Source organism: Melanaphis sacchari, unplaced genomic scaffold (genome assembly GCF_002803265.2).
Source record: "Melanaphis sacchari strain LSU unplaced genomic scaffold, SCAv2.0 Contig31_pilon_pilon, whole genome shotgun sequence".
In the NCBI taxonomy this organism is placed as follows: Eukaryota; Metazoa; Arthropoda; class Insecta; order Hemiptera; family Aphididae; genus Melanaphis; species Melanaphis sacchari.
In genome coordinates, this window is record NW_020271193.1 from 2,148,410 (window position 1) to 2,166,694 (window position 18,285).

Consider the following 18,285-nt stretch of genomic DNA (forward strand, 5'->3'; position numbering starts at 1 on the left):
TGGGGTTATATTGCTGAACCAGCAAAAAATGGTTGTTTTGGTTTTAAAAACAATCGTTGTCCATGGCCAAAAGGAAAAGGCATGGGAGGTTCATCAATAATAAATGCCATGTTTTACACAAGAGGAAAAAAAGAAGATTACGATACAATTGCAGCATTGGGAAATGATGGTTGGGCTTACAATGATGTATTGCCTTATTTTTTGAAATCTGAGAACAATTCTATACCAGAATATCAAAACTCACCATTCCATTCACAAAAAGGAAATGTACATGTTGAACGAGTAAGATATCATTCACCACTCGTAGATAAATTTATAGAAGCTGGTGGAGAATTAGGATTAAAAAAAAATATTGACTATACAATTGATCCGGAATATGGAGTATCTCGTTTGCAAGTCACAACTCTAAATGGACATCGAGTAAGTACATTTATTGACAACAGAATTAACTAATTATAAAAATAACAAACATAGTCTTTTGTTAACCTTATCAGAAAAAGTAATAGCAAAATAAATATATATTAAGCTTATATGTTCTGAACCAAAAATTATTCAGGAAGGAGCAGAAGTTTTTAAGAACTATCACTCTTACCATTTAACTCATCTCTTAATTAAAATATAATCCCAAAAATATATTCTATATTATTTTAATTTATTTTGAGGTGAATAATAAAAAAATAACATGTAAAAGTTGGCCTAAAAATAAAATAACAATATTTAAAGTATATAAATGTTTTATTCTTAAAATTTAAAAAACATTCCAAAATATGCTAAAGAAACTGAATAATCAATAATACCTAAAATATTCTCACTCAATAAAAAACAAAAAAAATAATATTTTTCTGAAAACAATATTTTGAACAAATCATGCACATATTTTACTAGTATCAAATGTCATACACATGTTTAGTAATGTCGTAAAGAAACCTAAAATTTTGTAACCTAGTTATTTCTGTAAATCAACACATTTTTTTTTTTTTTGTTTTGATTAATAATTAATCTAATTAAACTAATTATTAGTTTAAAATCTTGATTTTAAGTTGTTAAACTACAATTTTTGCTCTGGTAAAATGTATTATTCTTATGTTGCATACATACTTATCATATAATTCTATACATAGTTATGTTGACCAGCATTAGATTTTACTATTTTCTATGTATTTATATTTATGTTCACATAAAGATTTACCTAGATAGTAATTTTAATTAATAAACATTAATCTGTAAATTAAATTTAACAGTAAAAAAAAAATTATTAGATTGGGAAAACAAAAATAAAAATTAGAATTTATGTTAAAATATTAGATAAACTAATAATAAATTATTCACAAATCTGTTATAATTTAAAATTTATGTATAATGTCATAAAGTTAATTATTAATATTTTGTGATAAAAAATCAGAATGATGTTAATTCATTTAAATAAACTATACATTTTTTAACAACATAACTCAAAATAATAATAATAATCAAAAAAAATAAATAAAATATTAGTCATTGAGATTAAAGGTTCTCAAACTTTTTTTTCGTATACCACTTATTTTCATTATGGATTGATTACATACTAATGATGATTAAAAATAGAACAACTAAAAACGTCAAAATATAATAGAGTAACAAAATTTTTTTTATACTGTAAAATTTTAAATTATCTATCTCCTATATTGACAATACATAAGTTCTTTTTCTGAAAATTAATAATAATATTTTAGGTAATAGATCCACCAAAACTATCAATTAATAAAAAAAAAAAAAAAATTTGATTGTTTTATTTTACTATAGGAGTAGTGTTTAGTAGCTCCGTGACAGACAATGCTGACTGAATATCGGGATTTTTTCCAATGAGTAACACAATGTGTACAGTGTAGAAGGCTATGCATATAAATAATAGAGGCATTCCTACTTATAGTTGTAGAAAAAATATATTAAATAATATTTATTTTGAAGACATTATTAACATTGTTAATAATAAAAGTATATATTATATGCAAAATATAAATTATTTTATTTGGTAATTACTAATTTGAGGGTAACATATTTTAGAGAACTTAAAAACAAGTATGCATTTATACCCTAAAAGAATCACTAAATACATCAGAAATGAAGGAAATATGAAATGAGAACCTTTAATTTAAACTTTAATTAAAAATTTAAGCATATTTTTATTTAATTAAATAGTTTATAATGTTAACTTAATATCTATTATGTAGGTATCTAGTATCTACTAGATATCAATTTCTAAGACTCATAAATTAAAATCCTATAAACTAAACACAGATACAATTTTAATTCTTAAAAATTATAAACTATGTACTTGTTTTTACATATATTGTTTTCTGTTGAATAATTAATTTTTGTTTTATAGGTAAGTGCATCTAAAGCCTATATTCGCCCAGCTAAAAATCGTCAAAATCTCCATGTGGCTATATTCAGTCAAGTAACAAAAATACTTATTGATCCAAAAACTAAAAAGACAATTGGAGTAGAATTTATTAAAAAAGGAAAACATAGAACAGTATATACTAAAAAAGAAGTTATTTTATCTGCAGGTGCAATAAACTCTCCAAAACTACTAATGTTATCCGGAATTGGACCAAAAGATCACTTAAATAATCTTGATATACCAGTAATCCAAGATTTACCAGTAGGACAAAATTTACAAGAACACTACGGCACACTTGGTATAATCACATTATTATTTTATTCACATGCTAGTTTAATTTTTAAATAATTTTTTGAATTTATTTATATAAAAATTAGTGATGGTCATAATTGAGATATATAATCGAGATATTTCGATTATGAATAAAATAATTGAATTGTTCTCGAGATCTCGAAATACCTAATTGGAATGCTTTCAATTATTGACTGTCAGGCAAATATTACTAATTTATTTACTGAATAATAATTGAATTACAATATTTTAATCTAAAAAAATTTATACATAAACTATACAATACAATATAGACATAACACATTACAATTTCTAATGTTATAGTACATTATAACTAGGGACCGGATTTATATGCAAATGCATATTAGAATAAGATTTTTGAAATCTGATGAAAATTGTCCTGATTTAGATCATTCTTATTAAAAGAACATTAATTTTATTTTGCATATTTCAACTATTTTACCTATTAAATGCATATTTAATGCATATTAGTAGTTTGATAATGCTTATTATTATTTATAACATATATTTGTTTGTATTTTTACGTGTACAGCCACATAATATCGATAAAATAAGACCAGTCGTTATTGTTACAGATAAGATGACATACTCATATGCAACATAATATAGATCAATTTTTGTTTTAATTTTTTATTAATGTGGGCTAATATTTTATAGATTGAAGATAAAGAATATTCAATGATGAAGATGACGAAATACTTTTTTATACTTTTAAAACTTCTTTTAATAATTAATTATTATTTATTTTTTTACATTATTTTCAATTCAATTTTTAGTGCATATAAATCCAGTTCCTAATAGATATAACAATGTTTACTTCAGCTTAAACTGTTTATTTTTAATCATTTCTACATTCATCAATCCATTAAAAATTATGTCCATCGCTATTAAATATTAATAGATAGTTATTAATTTATTATCATTTCTAAACTAAAATTTAATAATATTACACCAACAAATGAAAAAACAAAATTATATTATTTATTTATTATAGAGTATATTATGTATATTCATATTTGAATATTTTGATTCTCTCAATTATTAAAATCATTCAATTATGCCCTTCAGTAGTAAAAATTAAACAATTATTCTTATTATAAAAATGATGAATATATAAGCCATATGCACTTGAACAAATTCAAAAAATTATTTGTACTCACTTAAATCGGGTTAACAAATAACATTTTTTTAATAACTTTTAATATTAGTTAATTATCTATCTTAATAGGATAGTATAGAAGTTAAATGATAAAAGTATTTATGAGCCTGTATACGTTTAAAATATATAATTAGGTGAAAATTCAAGTATTAATTTAATTTTTGGTACTAAAATTTTTCATTAAAACCTATAAAAGCTTTTAGTTATGACTGAAAAGTTAAAATTTAAACTTTTTATTTCCTGTAGGTTCTTAATTTTGTATGATAATATCCAACAAACACAAGTATCCAAAGTAAAAAAACCTGAGTAATTTAATGTTTTGTAAGAAGTCACAAAATAATTGTGAACAAATTTTTCTTATTTATAATGAAAATTTAAAAATAGTAAAATACCAATATGTTAAAAAAATTTGAAATTCATTGAGTTTTTTTTTTCTTGGAGAATTAACTACACTTAAATTTAAAATATTGTATTTTTTTTTTTTTTGTTTTTAGCATTGGAATTTTTAGTAAATCAAACAAATCCATCACTCAACAAGCAAACTATATCAAATATTTATTTATTTGAAGAATGGTTTAAATATGGCCAAGGACCACTTACAGCACCAAATGGAGCAGACGGTTTAGGTTATATAAGATCACCATCTGGTAGAGATATTGAGCTAATATTTGCTCCTTTGTCAGAAAAACCAAATGCATTTCTCATGGCTACTTTGTTGTTACAACCAGATGCTCGTGGAAATGTAACTTTGAAAAATAATAACTCATTGCATCCACCTATTATGTCTTATGGTTATTATGACAGTAATACTGATCTAGAAGACAATGTATATGCACTTAAATATGCAGTAAAATTAGTAGAAGAAACACAAGCATTTAAAGATGTTGCAGCCAAACTAAACCCAGAACCATATTCAAAATGCAGTCACACAGTATTTAGATCAGATGATTATTGGGAGTGTTTATCAAAACATTTGACACATAATTATCATCACCAATGTGGTACATGCAGAATGGGTGATGTTGTCAACAACGAATTACAAGTCTTCGGTATTCAAGGATTAAGAGTAGTAGACAGTTCAGTACTTCCACATATTCCTAGTGCACATCTTTATGCTCCTACTTTAATGATTGGGGAAAAAGCGGCAGACATGATTCACAATTATTGGTCATAGTCATAGACGAATTCAATAAACTATTTATTTATTTATCTAATTATACTACAAATATTATTATACTTAATGTCAATATAAATACAAGTACATGCAAATGTTATCACTTACCAGAAACAATTAGAGCTTTGTTAGGTCCAACAGTATGTATTTGTCCCATTTTTGTATATTTAATAAATGTTTTAAGTTTCTTTACTTACAATTATAAATATAATAATTTTATATGTATAGAAAAGAATTACGTGATTTTATTTAATCTCACAGTCAACTTTTGATCTTTGATTAGTATTCGCTACTATTATTTCACACAAAAACGAATGATTATTATTCGTAATAGTGACTCAACTAAACTGAATGTAAAAAATATCAAATAAATAATACAATAATCACATATTTTTCAGAGATTAAAAATATATTGTACAAAATTGTCGTTTGTGTTTTCGGTAATAAAAAAATAGAGATTAATTATTATTTAACACATATTGCCATAGATATGCATATCGCTGAATAGTTATTGATATTTTAAAATAAGTACTAAGTAGTAAGAAGTAGATAACAATATTAAATTGGAATGTTATAAATGTTTATTCAAACATTTAAGCTGACGCCGAACTATTCAGTGGTACTGCATATGAAATATAATACCACAGATTAAATAAAACATTTTTGAAATCTGAATTTATGGTACCACTGTACATGCTGATAAATGGCGTAGAAGATAAGACTATTTGGCAAATGGCAATATCACCAATTGTTATATTCTGTGATATCACTGATATCACCCTAAGCACTAAGCAGTCTTGTAGAGTACCTATTCGAATGAATGCTTTCAAATTTCAAGTAAAACTAATTGAATACTTTTTTGTGTTCGAATATTATTTTAAATACATTTTTGAAAAATTATTTAAATACGTATTCTGAATACTTTTATTTGTATTTTTTTATCCATTAATAAATACCTACTTTTTTTTGAACCTGAAAAATAGTTTTTAATTTATATATCTTACAAGACATTTTTCTATTGTTAATAGGCATATTATAAGTTATGAATATTAGTTTTATTCAATAAACGAAAAATAATGCAATAAACAATTGTTAATTCTAACCATTCCAAAACTGACAAAAATTGCCAGAAAAAAAAGTATTCTTATAGTATTCAAATACTTTTTCAAATATTCGAATATATATTCTGAATACTTTAATTCTCATTTATTCCATTATGTATTCCGATTACAAAATAAAAGTATTGTTTACAAGACTGTCCCTAAGTGGCCTAAGTAGATATATAAAATATTTAGTAATTAGTAGGTAAGTAATAATTATAGATATGTATTATGCTTGTACAGTAATTGTCAATTTTCAATTATCATCATGCCGTTTTCTAAAAAAACAAAATATGATAACCTTGATAGGTAAAATAACGTTATTTTCATTTAAAATGTTAAAAAATTTAAATGCATTGCTTTCTTGTAGACAAATTATAATAACCACAATTTGTGAGTGTTTAATATATGTACTAATAGAAGAGAACCTGGTCGGTAAAAAAAAAACCTCTGGGAAAATTGCAGTCTCTGCATGCGGAGAAAAAACCAGAGGTTCCATAGAAAATAGCAGCAGAAGATAGAGATGTATGGAGAGGAGAAATTTATTTAGTACCATTGGCGGTTTGATCAAAAATCAGGAGAAAAAAAATAATACACTCATTAGTTATATTACAATGTTATGATGATTGAAGGTCACTTTTTGAAGTCAACATATAAAAAAATGTCATTATCAGAATTTTACTATGTACGTCTTATTGTATACAAAGTTACACTAATGCTTACCTATATTATATAATATAGACATCTGTAATTATAATGGTATATTTGTGTGTCCTTACATAAAAAAACCATTCTATATCCACTCGGACTACCCATCGACCACAATCCGGAGCTCTATATAACTGCATTCTTCCTACGTATGACACAGTCTGTGGTCATGTGCATCGAGTGGTACAATATAAATATATGCAAATATTTTGTATTATCAATTAATAAAAATATTCATTTACGTATTTTCAGTAAGTTAAGTGTTTTTTAATAAGTATAAAATTATAATTTTTCAATATGAAACCTATTTCTTCCTTCTTGGTTAGAAATTCAGTCAGCTAATAAATGGTAGGTAAGCATCTAGAGTTGGATTAGGGAAAATTAATTCAACACATAGAAAATTAAATACATATATATCATATATGTGTGTACTTACTAGTATATGCGTATACATATGTATTATATATTCATAAGAAAGTAGTATACTAGAGTATGTACGTAATTTAAATGATTAAAAAGGTTATATATCCACATATATAACGCACACGCCTTATTTTTACACGAGTACAAAAACATACAGAGATTGTACTCTGTAGTACAAGGATCCCCTACCAGTCGATTTAAAAAAAAATAAATATATAATTAGGTCGTAATAAAAATTAATTTTACCATTACCTATCAATCGATCACGATAGCCGGTATAAATTAAATATTGTTGTCAGTTGTCAATTTAACAGTCATATGCTGTATAATATGTTCCGTATACTTTCGTGTTTACGTTCAGATAGTTTATTTAAAATATAAAATTTTAACAATAATAAAATTATACAAATAAAAAGTGTAAAATTTATCATTTCAATCAGGAATTCTCGTCCCGTTAGAGTTTTTTTTTTTTTTTTTTTTGTAGATATTTAAAACGAGTGCATATGTTTATTAGGCCAAGATAATTTTTCTATTTGCAAATGTGGAAACTTAAAAAGACAGTAATGAACTAAACATTATGTATTAATTGAAATAATGTTTACAGATTTTTTACATTTAATTTATTAAAATTAACTTTAAAAAAAAAAAAAAAAGTATAGGTTCCGTAATTAAATATTTTTTAATTTTTCTGATAAACTTATTGTACAACTAGAGATACACGTTTAAAATAAATTCTAATGATCTTTTATTGTTCTCATCAAATAAATTTTCCTCTTTTCTAAATGTGGATCACCAGACTTAAAATTTTGTATGTAGCTCACTTGTTTGAAAAAGTTGGTGACCTCTGCAGTTGTATATAGGTAGGTACTATAGTCACTATAGTACCAGTAGTACCTAACGACTAACGAGTTATTTTACTTTTTCTTACCTATATATATATACATGTTAAATTGTAATAAATACTTAAGTTTGGTACTCAAAGTATTAATATTAAATACAATAAAATAATTATGATAATATTTATACATATACATATCACATTTGTGTAAGTTTTATAAATGTAAGTAATAAAATGTTATTTTATTAATTAAATTATATAAAGACATTTAATAATTGTATCTAATGGGACTTGTAAGTACCGGTAATTTTTAAAATCTTTTAAAAATATCTCATTTTTGGGCAAGAAAATTATGGCCACACCACTACTTAACTAGAATATATTAAATAAGTATATAATTTTTAATAAACCATAAAAAATATGACTATTAGTTAGAGATTGACTTCTTTTATTAAATTACAATCTAGAGTATTCAGTATAACTACTCAAAAAGTCATAAATTAATTTTAAATACTGGTCTAAAATTGTCTTCCCGACATAAAAAAAAGAAAAGTTTTTAGAAAATATATCAAAGATAATGAAAATTTATTTTTAAACTTGTTATATTTCCCAAAGTACGTATAAATTATAAATATTAATGAATATGAAAGTAGGTAGGTAAAAAGAGTTTTTTTCTGTTAGGTAGTATCTACTTTCATAAACCTGATTGGGAAACATATCAAACTAAGATTTTATAATTTTAGTGAAAATGAACAAATCAAATTAAGTTATTAAATAAATACTACACTTTAAAATTATTTTACTTGTACCATTGATTATAAAATAAACTGATACATCTGTTGAGTAAGCTGAATAAAAACTTACATAATTATGTTCACAGTTAAATGCATTTAACAAAAAAATATAATTATAGTAGAAACACAACTATATTATTTTATTTAGTCATCAAAATAGTGATTGAGTACTTTACGTAAATACTTGGTTGAGTTTTTATTCTTAACATGATTAATACAATATAATTTGTTTTATTTTTTTGTTTTACATTTTTATCATTTTTATTTTACATTTAATCAAGGAGTATTTTTATAAAATTAAAATTAAACATTACGGCATAAATAAAGATTTTTTTTATTGTAAATATTTAGTTAATTTACTGAATCTATTATTAAGTAAAATACTGCCACATAAAATAGTTTTTACTGAATCATTACATTGAAAAGTTAATTTTTTGTAATAAAAAAAAAAAATTATTATTTTGGTACTTATCGGGTTGCTTACCGCGTAACGTATTATTAATTGTGACAAACCACCGATAGTATAGTACTAAGAATATACAGGAACAGGATTATCGCTGTTTCAGTTACTGCCACAAATCTGTCTGAGGCAGAGGTATTCAAGCTGTACTCTTAGGGACGTCACATGAGTTGGTGAAGGGAGCTGTGGCAAAAAACCGGAAAATAAAATTAATGTACCTAATAATGTAGCAACTCTGGAAACGATAATGAAACACGCACGACCAGTTGAACATGTATCAATATGTGTATAAATATAAATACCTATATATACATATATATATATATAGTTTATATATTGTCAAGTATCTTCGTTAAATATAAAAAAAAAAATAAAAAAATAAAAAATAACTTTTAATCGCGATTTGTGTTCGTCGACTAACTATATCGTTGTGTAAAAAAAGAAATAAGAATAGTTTTTTCTAAACTAAAACCAAGATTTGAACATAATATTATGAAACATAACAACCTCAGCCGTCTCATTAAATATTAATTCATATTTATTACCATAAAATATTTCATTTCATGTTTTTTATATTACCTATTTATTTGTAAATTGATTTATACAATCATATGATAAATAAATAAATATTAATGTATTATAATAATTTACATCCATAATATTATAACCATTGTTTTTTTTTTCATAATTAATTTGAAAGCCGTCAAAATATTGTGAAGATAAAAAGGAGCCGTGGGATGAAAAATTTTGAATGTCTCTGAACTAGGAATATGTTTTATTTGTTATCAATACTAATAACATAATACCTATTCATTCATACAACGTTTCCTATCGGCAGCTATTATAAATTAAATATTAATTACTGGAAATCCCTATACTATTGCCTATCTGTCGATTCTATAATCAATGCTTGTATCCAAGCCCGGATTAATGGGGGAGCACGGTCCAAAGGCCCATTGATTTTGGAAGCCCATCTTTATTTTCATATAAACATATATTTTTAATGTGTCTAAAAAGTTAAAAAAAAAAATATTGTAGTAAGTACAGTAGATAATTAATGCTTATAAAATAAAAATGTTCTTAATTTTATATTACGAAAAATTACTAAATGATAATAAATATTAAATTGTTATTCTAATAATTGATAGTAATCAATTGTAGTAATAATCATGGACGTAGCTAGGATTTCAATCAGGGGGAGGGGGGGACAAATTAAAACAAGATTATAAAAATGCCAATAATAAATATATTAATAATTTAAAGTAAAATAAAAAAAAAAACCGATAAGGTAATAAAATAAATAAAAAAAAAACAATTTTGTACGTATAATTATATTAATGACAATTGTCTAGGATCTTCACAAAATCTACTTAGAATTGTCTGTTGTAGCTCTTCCTTCTTTTCATATATCAGCTTTCTATGCACGCTAAGTATGAAGAGACCTAAAATAATTTACATTATATATAATTAATACAATTTTCATTGATATGAAAAAAAGTTAATTTAATTTACCATTTAGACCATTTTCTTTTTTTTGGAGCTAAAAAATTTAAATTAGAGTCTAGATAAATTTTAGTCGATGCATAAGAAACTGCAGTTAATAAGATTATACATAATATGTAAAAGATTGCATTATATTTGTATTATTTATTGTTGTAATATAAGATAATATTATGTACTGTACTTACCACCAAAAAACTTCCGTTTGTCCATCGTGTACAATATAATATAAAATTTAAACGTTATTCGTTTATAACCTAACCTAACCTAGGGTTTACGCTAACACAGAATAGCATGCACTGTTGCACTATATTATTAGCAGTATGCGTTTTGAAAAAGTGATTGTAATAAAATTCTATAATATCGACATTATCGCTGTCAGTTTGAGTAAAAGTTGATATTAATGTATAAAGTACAAAACGATTAGCGTTAAAACTCTTAATTCAAATAATCTACACATAGACCAATCGATAAAATATAAAATGATTATACGTGTAGATTACACTTGGTCCCACTAAACTATTTTTAGACTTGAATGTTCTTATATCGCATTTAATTTTTCAATTTTCATGTAAAACTTAATTATTACAAATTAAAAAAAAAAATTGTTTTAATTCAATTTGAGGCGCAGGGGTGGGCAAGTGCGCCCCTGCCCCACCCTCGCTATGCCCATGGTAATAATTAATAATAGGTATTCTTAATCTATTCGCATGAGGTGCCCAATTATAATAAAAATAAAAATGAATTGTTCGGCTGAAAGAGCATTTCCTAAATTAACAAGAATAAAAAATAAACATAAAACAAGTCAAACTAAGAAAAATTTAACATCATTAATTACATTATATTTAGTAATGATAATATACAGTTTTTAAAATGTAGTGATACAATGATTTTTAAGTTAAAGTTGAAAAGGGGTCCACTAAATTTATGGTGTCCTGGGCCTCAATCGATCCTTAATCTGGGTCTACTTGTACCAACATATCTAAAAAAAAGTTTTTTTTAGTTCGCTTATAATTCATGCAATTTATTCTTATATTATAATTTAAATTTATAAATATTTAGAAGTGACATTGATATATATTGAATTTGGTGAGGACAATTATAAATTAATTACAATAATCGTCCATCCTGTTTAATTAAATACAAATTTCAAATTTCAATGCTCTAAAAAAAAAAAGAAACAAACAATATGGCTTAAAATTTTTTCTTAAAGACAATTTATGCTCCCTTTTAAGTTTTTATTTGAAGCATGTACCTATAATTTACAACAAATGAAAAAAAAAATTAGTTTCTACCTTTCTAATTTAACAATATATTGTGAAGATTTAGTATGATGAGATTATTTTTGATATCTCCTTAAAAGAATAATTACAATAAAAATTCAAAAGTAACTAACATAATACTATAAGCATTTAAAGGTTTAACTATTAAGATTCTGAATGTAACAATAATTGTATTTATTTTACAATGATGTATTTTGAGCGTGTTTGTGTATGATATTTATTGCTCATTATAATTTCCAAAAATAAAAATGTTTGGATTTTCAAATTTAATATAAGGAAAAATTTGAAATTTTTACACGAAACTTTAGATTGTCGGAATCGATATTTCTATTATACGTAATAATATAATTGAAAAACGTATAACTGTAGATATATCAAATAATTGAAAATTTCAAAACATAAATGTATGTATTAGCTTTTTTTATTTTATAGTATAACTAATATAAATGTTTATTCTGGAACCAAAAAATTTAAAAAACATTTAAGCACAATATTTGTTTTATAAATATTTAAAACTTGAATTTGATTGAAAAAAATTAAAAATTTTTTTATTTGTTCGTAATTCAAAAATACTACTTACAGAGACTTTCGATATTGTTATGAGTAAATTAGATTTACACATATCACATTCACATTTTCAAAACATATAAATTAATTTTAAGTTTCATTGCATATTTATACCTCGATTTACAACCTTTTCACATCGTCCTATAGTAAGGCGAAATTAGTTTGAAAGTTAACAATAATGATAAATTACATAAAATATAAATATAGAATTATTATAATGATTCTTAATTATATATGTATGATATAAAATGTGCAATATTTTCAGTATAAATTAAACCAACCTACTATAATAGTAAAATAAATAACTTTAAAAGTATTATCAAAAACCTTATCATATAAAAAAAATTTAACATAATATAAATCATAAAATAATCCAATATCATACAGTACATATGAAAGAATATACTTTGTAATAAAGGTTAACTTAAATCAACGTTGATTAGAACCACTCTGTGTATGCAATGATTTATAATTAAATTCAAAATTAACACTTAGGTACTTCATACAATGACTTACTTAATAACGTGGTGTTCTCGACATCTATATGACCTATTGCAGATAGTAGATACAGCAGAATGGTTATATAATTTTTTTCTTTTTTTATTATATTGATATATGTTTTGTTTTTATCTCGTCAAAAACCTTGATAATTTAATGCAAGGTAATTGTTTTAGAAGCTGATAAATATTGAAAAAAAATAAAACTATTTTGATAAATTTATTTATATAGCCAACTTAACTTACTGGTTTTTGAGTATTACCTAAAATGCATAACTAACTTCAAGTAACACAAATTTACACTTCCTGATTATTGAAATTTGAAACAAGAGTAACTTATTAATATTAATTCAACATAGTAGGAGAAGAAGTAAATAAATAGCATTGTTTGAGGCCCGGACACACAGTTCTGACATCAGTTGACTACAGTCAAGGACCATTGCCATCTAAGTGGTCACGTCATCATGAAAAATATTCTAATAATATTCACAATTTTTATTTTTTCTTCATCTTTAACTCTTAGTCAATTGTATCAGTCAAATTATGGACAATATCAACAACAAGAAATTCCATTCAGAGAAAACAATTTTATAGATAATAGACCGATACTTCGTGAGTATGATTTCATTGTAATTGGAGCCGGTCCAGGAGGCTGTGTCGTTGCAAACCGTTTATCCGAAAATCAAAATTGGTCGGTACTATTACTAGAAGCCGGTCAAGATGAATCTACTTACACAGATATACCAGCGGCGTTACTATTTTTAGATACAACGGATTATAATTGGGGTTATATTGCCGAACCAGCAAAAAATGGTTGTTTTGGTTTTAAAAACAATCGTTGTCCATGGCCAAAAGGAAAAGGTATGGGAGGTTCATCAATAATAAATGCCCTGATTTACACAAGAGGAAAAAAAGAAGATTACGATACAATTGCAGCATTGGGAAATGACGGTTGGGCTTACAATGATGTATTACCTTATTTTTTGAAATCTGAGAACAATTCTATACCAGAATATCAAAACTCACCATTCCATTCACAAAAAGGAAATCTACACGTTGAACGAGTAAGATATCATTCAACGCGCGTTGATAAATTTATAGAAGCTGGTGGAGAATTAGGATTAAAAAAAAATATTGATTATACAATTGATCCTGAACATGGAGTATCCCGTTTCCAAGTCGCAACTCTAAATGGACATCGAGTAAATATATTTATTATTTATGAATTAAATTAATATACGTCTAATAAGAAACCAGTTTTTGGGTTCTATGAAAAATAGATAAATAAAATTTAAAGAATCAATTCTGAACAACCAAATCACGTTTTGATAAAAAAAATTTTTATTATTTATTCATTAAATGTTTTGTAATTGTTTATATAACCCACCAAATAAACCTAGCACTATTTTTCATCAATTTATTAAAAACTATTTTTTTCAACTTAGTTTGATAAAAATTTAATTTTTGTAGTACTTGTAGTAAATTGCTTTGATACCCAAAACACCAAACTATTTTATATTTAAACATAATTAACAATATTTAAAAGTGAAATTGAAATTTAGTTTTTATTTATATTATTGTATATTAATCATTTTTTTAAGAACTTCAAAAAATATTATTTTATTATTAATTTTAAATTAGTGAATAACTCTGTATATTTTATTGCGTAGGTTAGTGCGTCTAAAGCCTTTATTCGACCAGTCAAAAATCGTCAAAATCTTCATGTGGCAATTCTTAGCCAAGCAACAAGAATAATCATTGATCCAAAAACTAAAAAAACAATTGGGGTGGAGTTTATTAAAAATGGAAAAATTAGAACAGTATATTCTAAAAAAGAAGTAATTCTATCTGCTGGGCCCATTAATTCCCCAAAATTATTGATGTTATCGGGTATTGGACCAAAATATGACTTAAAGAATCATGGTATACCAGTAATCCAAGATTTACCAGTTGGAAAAACTTTACTTGACCACTATGGCACATTTGGTATGTTAATTTCAAGTTTCAAGCAATAATAATTATATAATTTTTAGAGTTTAAAAACTAATTTTTTTTTTTTATATCTATTTAGAAACTTAATGAGATTCTATCCTTGCAATTTTGTTTTACTTTAATTAGGTGTCGAGTGAATAACTGTAATCGTTGTATTAAATTTGAATTCAATGATATACCATATTATACCTATATACAAAAAAGATATTTAAATAACTATATTTTATGATTTATTAATTTATACTACTATCGAAGAAATTTATTTCAATATTAGTATTTCTGTAGGTTGAATAACTTTTAGTATTTCCTTATTATTAGCGTTGAATTATTTAAATATTATATATTTTCATATTTTAATATCACTATCATTATATTTTTGAGTTTATGTTACCTTACTGTAAAACAATGAACATGTTCAAAGTATGAATAAATAGCATTTAAGATTAATCTCAATATTTTTAAAAAGTCATTGAATATAGTGAAATATCTAATATACCTATTTATAATATATTAAGTCTCCGCGTATAATGTTTTGGAATTAAACAAAATAATCAATATTCATTTTTAAAACATGTAATTTTTTTCAAGTTTGAACTTCAAATATAATACCTATCAATCACAAATAATTTAAATCATACAACTTATAAAAATTTAATAGTTTTGGAATGATATAATAATGTATTGTATTAAATTTTCATATCTAAGTTATAAAAATTAAAGATTTCATAACTTTTTGTAATTTTGACAAATTTTGTAAGAATTTGAAATTCAAATGTATGTAAAAAGAAATTGTGTTAATGTATTTTTATATTTTTTTATGGAGATAAGAACTTATTATGAGGTATCTTGTACTCGATTTTCAAAAATTTGACCTACCTAGGCAATAATTTACTATCGTCATTTATAAAAAAAAAAAAATTCAAATATCTACAAATAATTCGAAAAGATACAAAATATTTAAAAAATTATACTAAGCATAGGAAATTCAAACATAAATATTTGGTGAACATATTTTGAAATATTTTTGGTTATCGAAAGTATTTTATTTTTATTTTTATGATTTTAAAATTGAACACAATTTTTTTGTTTGCCATTAGTTTTCTACTAAACCAAAATAAAAGTAACCAGATAGACACATGTATTTTTTATAATTATATGAAGTTTAAATTTGTTGGATATTATAGATATTCATTCGTAACTGGCTTTTTTCGAAATTATTTTATCAAATACTAATTTTGTTCAAATAATTACTGATTCTCCTTAGTTTAGTTTTTATTATTTCAGAGTATTTTAAAAAATACAAGAAGATTTTTACTTTTATTTCAAAAGTGAAACTAAATTTAATTTTTTGTCAGAAACCTCCTTCAAACTTTAAAATCGAAGCATATTTATTACTTCTAAAGCTAATGATCGACTGGAAAAAACACTCTTCATTGTAAAATCAATATATTTATGACTCCATTCAAAATCTAAAACTAATTTAAATGTAAGAAAATCGTTTGTCAGTGAATATTAACATTGTGAACATAACTAGGTAGCAGTTACTACTTCAGTATTCTAATAAATTTAATTAAATATTTTTTAATTTTTGATTTATTGTTGTAATGAGTTAAGTGTATAGTGAACCCAATATAATATACATTAAAATCACTTCTTTTCTTACTGCTGAGACTATTATTTAAAAATTGTAAATTTTTAAAATAACGTTGACACTTAACTAGAATTATTATAAATTTAAAAATGTACTAAATAATATTTTATAATAAATAATTTTTTTTTTAATACTATAGCTTTAAAATTTGAAGTAAATCAAACTGGACCAGTAATAACGAAAGCTGCTATATCAGACAAACATTTATTTGAAGAATGGTTCAAATATGGCCGAGGACCATTAACAGCACCAGCAGGAGCAGACGGTTTAGGTTATGTAAGGGCACCATCTGGCAAAGGGGTCGAATTAATATTTGGTCCCATATCAGATGAACCAAATATGTTTTTTATTGCAACTCTCCTGTTACAACCAGACGCTCGTGGAAACGTGACTTTGAAAAACAATAACCCATTAGATCCGCCCATTATGTCCTATGGTTATTATGAAAACAATACTACTGATTTAGAAGACAATGTTTTTGCACTTAAATATGCAGTTAAATTAGTAGAAGAAACACAGGCATTTAAAGATATCGCAGCTAAACTAAGTCCAATACCATACCCAAAATGTACGCATATACCATTTAAATCTGACGATTATTGGGTTTGTCTATCACAACACCTGACAAATACCTGGCATCATCAATGTAGTACATGCAGGATGGGGGATGTTGTCAACAATAAATTACAAGTCATTGGTATTCAAGGATTAAGAGTAGTAGACAGTTCAGTACTTCCATATATTCCGCATGGACATACATATGCCCCAACTTTAATGATTGGTGAAAAGGGAGCAGATATGATTCGAAGCTTTTGGTCAAAGTAATTTATTTGAATAAAATATTTATTTTCACAGTTAAGTTATGATTATTTATTTTATTTATTATAATGTTATCCTTTATTTATTCTTGTATATATTATATTCTATCAGTAATTTTATAGTCGTGCTTATATAATTATCAATTTTTTGATTTTCAATTATCAAACTTGATGTTTATTTAACAAGTAACAATAGTTTTTTCATGATAAATAAATAAAGTTAATAATATGTAAATAATTTTATTTTTTAATTATGCATTTTATGTCAACATCATCTTAAATAAAATGAGAAAAGTAAGTAACCACTTTACTTAATAGTAGAAGTTGAATGTACCACATCATTTAATAGTTGGTCACTTTGATGGATGTGTTAAATTTAAATTCAATTAATCATTATCAGTGAAAAATAACTCCGAACGAAGATTATCTGTTAACTTATATTACTAAGTAAATATGTATACAAATAATTTCTTAATTTTTTTTTTTTTTTTGATATTAAAGTAGGTAATTTATTTTACTGTTACGATAGGTTGATTTGGTTTTTTTCCAGAAACATTAATTTTATTTATTTTATAATAATAATATCTGTTTTTTTCTATTTTCTATTTATGATATTAAATAATTAA

General features: G+C 24.2%; 3 protein-coding genes and 1 long non-coding RNA gene across 4 annotated transcripts in view; 2 read left to right on the forward strand and 2 right to left on the reverse strand.

Moving 5' to 3' along the window:
- LOC112596316 (flotillin-2) overlaps positions 1-5,426 on the reverse strand; it is a 12,031-nt gene extending 6,605 nt beyond the window's left edge. Inside the window, exon 1 of the mRNA XM_025341925.1 lies at positions 5,137-5,426. Coding sequence (XP_025197710.1) covers positions 5,137-5,185 — 49 coding nt within the window. The 5' untranslated portion in view covers positions 5,186-5,426. The remainder of the gene's footprint in view (positions 1-5,136) is intronic.
- LOC112596315 (glucose dehydrogenase [FAD, quinone]-like) lies at positions 7-5,227 on the forward strand. The gene is made up of 3 exons (XM_025341924.1): positions 7-420; positions 2,366-2,681; positions 4,349-5,227. The coding sequence occupies exons 1-3, from the start codon at positions 82-84 to the stop codon at positions 5,026-5,028; spliced, it is 1,335 nt and encodes a 444-aa protein (XP_025197709.1). The 5' UTR covers positions 7-81; the 3' UTR covers positions 5,029-5,227.
- A 5,211-nt stretch (positions 5,427-10,637) lies between the features above and the next one.
- On the reverse strand, positions 10,638-12,918 carry LOC112596396. Its single transcript, XR_003114768.1, has 3 exons — positions 12,715-12,918; positions 11,040-11,833; positions 10,638-10,793 (listed from the first exon to the last, which is right to left on the reverse strand). It is a non-coding gene; the product is annotated as an uncharacterized LOC112596396 (long non-coding RNA).
- A 524-nt stretch (positions 12,919-13,442) lies between these two features.
- On the forward strand, positions 13,443-17,734 carry LOC112596306 (glucose dehydrogenase [FAD, quinone]-like). Its single transcript, XM_025341913.1, has 3 exons — positions 13,443-14,400; positions 14,869-15,184; positions 16,981-17,734. The coding sequence occupies exons 1-3, from the start codon at positions 13,663-13,665 to the stop codon at positions 17,664-17,666; spliced, it is 1,740 nt and encodes a 579-aa protein (XP_025197698.1). The 5' UTR covers positions 13,443-13,662; the 3' UTR covers positions 17,667-17,734.
- The last annotated feature ends 551 nt before the right edge of the window (positions 17,735-18,285 follow it).

Bases quoted from the DNA above. Each gene is read 5' to 3' on its own strand.
- LOC112596306 (XM_025341913.1), top strand. From the start codon at position 13,663: ATGAAAAATATTCTAATAATATTCACAATTTTTATTTTTTCTTCATCT. The intron at 14,401-14,868 runs GTAAATATATTT...TTTATTGCGTAG, and splicing joins CAACTCTAAATGGACATCGA to GTTAGTGCGTCTAAAGCCTT. The intron at 15,185-16,980 runs GTATGTTAATTT...TTAATACTATAG, and splicing joins TGACCACTATGGCACATTTG to CTTTAAAATTTGAAGTAAAT.
- LOC112596315 (XM_025341924.1), top strand. From the start codon at position 82: ATGGGAGGTTCATCAATAATAAATGCCATGTTTTACACAAGAGGAAAA. The intron at 421-2,365 runs GTAAGTACATTT...TTTGTTTTATAG, and splicing joins CAACTCTAAATGGACATCGA to GTAAGTGCATCTAAAGCCTA. The intron at 2,682-4,348 runs GTATAATCACAT...TTTTGTTTTTAG, and splicing joins AGAACACTACGGCACACTTG to CATTGGAATTTTTAGTAAAT.